The following is a 2,374-nucleotide window of genomic DNA, read 5'->3' as shown; positions in this document are numbered from 1 at the left end:
ACACACACACACACACACACAACTATATATATATATATATATATATATAACACACACACACATATATATATATTTTATATATATATATATATATATAAATATATATTTATATATATATATATACATATACATATATATACATATATATATATATATTAAACAGATGATATGCTTGGGTGTATGCATCTATTTTCTGTTCGATATGTTGTAGCACTCCATTGCCGTTGGATAGATATAGGGACATATATACGAGTATATATAGTTACTTTACATAAGATAGTATGCTTGTAAATATCAATAAATCCGTCATAATCATGAAAACTCTGCGTTGCTGCCGGTCCGAACTGAAATGGATGTGTAATGGGAGATCCGAATGTATACACATATATACCGACAGATAGCATGCGCAGGTGTATGGCTGTCTATAATATTATTCCTCGCTGGTTTGTTTTTATAACCATATATATATATATATATATATACATATATATACATATACATATATGCTGCCCTCATAAATATGCATATATATTAACATATACACACACTTTCAAAGATGCAAAGCACCGCCCGCACATACAATCTAATATATACAGGTACCAACCTCTATACAATTACACACAGGCGAAAGTACATACCACAAGCGAACGGTCCCTGCCAGTCACATCCGGACTCTCACCCGGATAGTACATGCGTCTACCCTCTGGCTCGTACGACCCCGCGCTCTCCCGATACTCGTCGGAGTGTGTGCGTGCAGCTGAGCCTCTCCTCAGCCCATCCGCATCTCTCTCTACGCCACTTTGACCTCGGGACCTCTCAGCCATACGCGTCTGTGTCTGTGCCTGTGCATGTGCCTGTGCGTGTGTGCCTGTATGCGCCTGTGAGGCTCCCCACTCACCATCTCTCTCTCGCTCTATCGCTCGCTCATACCCTCGGCCGTTGGTGCCCTGCGACTGCGTGTGCGACAGTCCCTGTGCGCGTGACTGTGCTTGGGCTTGCTCAGAGCCATACGCGTGCCCTTGTGGCCCGAAGTTCGAGACATTGTGCTCCAGTGAAGCCCGGCTGTGGCTGTCTCCTATACCGTTTTTCTTCCCCGTCCGCGTGTTGGGGTGCTGGTTGCCAAGGTAGCCGGGTCCGTCCGACCGGGTGTGTGCAAGCGTATTGCTAGGGGGCGCGCGCCGGGAGTGTGGGTTGGCATATGCCTGCCTGTTGTCATGGTTACTACTATTTTCCCGTGTGGGTGTCGGTGCGTGTGTACTGCTGCTGTCGTATGTGTTGGTATGTGAACTGCTGGTCCCCGGTGTCGTGCCGGGGCTGTAGTGGGTGTTGGAACTGTAACTGTGCTGGTTGCCATGGTGACGGGCGTCTCGAGTGTCTGTGTTCTGCGTCCTGCTGTGGGATGGGCCCTGTGTGAGTTGAGAATTGTGGTGTTGTTAGTGCTAGGTTTCAGATGTTAGCGTTAAGGTTTCCAGGGACATATACCCTACTTATCCCGAATACCCCGACACTTACCATAACCCTACACACTAGGAGTATACACACATGACACAGCGCACGAGGATCTTAACCACGGGTGCTTGGGATATACCTGCAAACTATGACGATATATGCACCAAATAGACTATATAAACAGTACAGACCCCAAAAGGCGACCAAACTATGACTATATATGCACTAAATAGTCTATATATACAGTATATACCCCAAAAGGCAATCAAACTATGACTATATATGCACCAAATAGACTATATATACCTTACATACACCAAAGGCGACCAAACTAGGACTATATATACACTACATACACTAAAAGGCGACCAAACTATGACTATATATGCACTAAATAGACTATATATACACTACATACCCCAAAAGGCGACCAAACTATGACTATACATGCATTAAATAGACTATATATACACTACATACCCCAAAAGGCATTATGACTATATATGCACTAAATAGACTATATATACACTATATACACCAAAAGGCGACCAAACATTGACAATACATGCACCAAATAGACTATATATACACTACATACCCCAAAAGGCGAACTAGACCCCGGGTGCTTGGTATATCCGTCTGGAGTGCCGTCCAGATATGATCCTCGCTCTATTGGTACCGAACTACCCAACTCCCCATCATGTCCTCGACACGAATCTGAGAAGAGTAGATATGCGAACCAAAAATAAAAGCAGTGAATTGGTTGTGGAAGGGGGTATAGTTAGATAATGTTACACACACACACACACACACACACACACACACATATATATATATATTACATATACTATAATATATATATATATATAACTATATATACTATATATATATACTACACAACACACATACTACTACTACTATATAT

The 2,374-nt window shown here is 42.6% G+C and overlaps 1 protein-coding gene across 1 annotated transcript in view; it reads right to left on the bottom strand.

The window, feature by feature from the left end:
- Nucleotides 1-2,276, bottom strand: part of SARC_04855 (hypothetical protein) — a gene marked incomplete at both ends in the record, with an annotated part of 5,884 nt that extends 3,608 nt beyond the window's left edge. Inside the window, 3 exons of the mRNA XM_014301303.1 lie at nucleotides 623-1,406; nucleotides 2,048-2,166; nucleotides 2,273-2,276. Coding sequence (XP_014156778.1) covers nucleotides 623-1,406; nucleotides 2,048-2,166; nucleotides 2,273-2,276 — 907 coding nt within the window. The remainder of the gene's footprint in view (nucleotides 1-622; nucleotides 1,407-2,047; nucleotides 2,167-2,272) is intronic.
- Between the last annotated feature and the right edge of the window lie 98 nt (nucleotides 2,277-2,374).

The sequence above is a fragment of the Sphaeroforma arctica genome (assembly GCF_001186125.1).
Source record: "Sphaeroforma arctica JP610 unplaced genomic scaffold supercont1.288, whole genome shotgun sequence".
NCBI lineage: Eukaryota > Ichthyosporea > Ichthyophonida > Sphaeroforma > Sphaeroforma arctica.
Note: the sequence above shows the minus strand (reverse complement) of the source record. Positions and strands in the feature narration are given on the sequence as shown.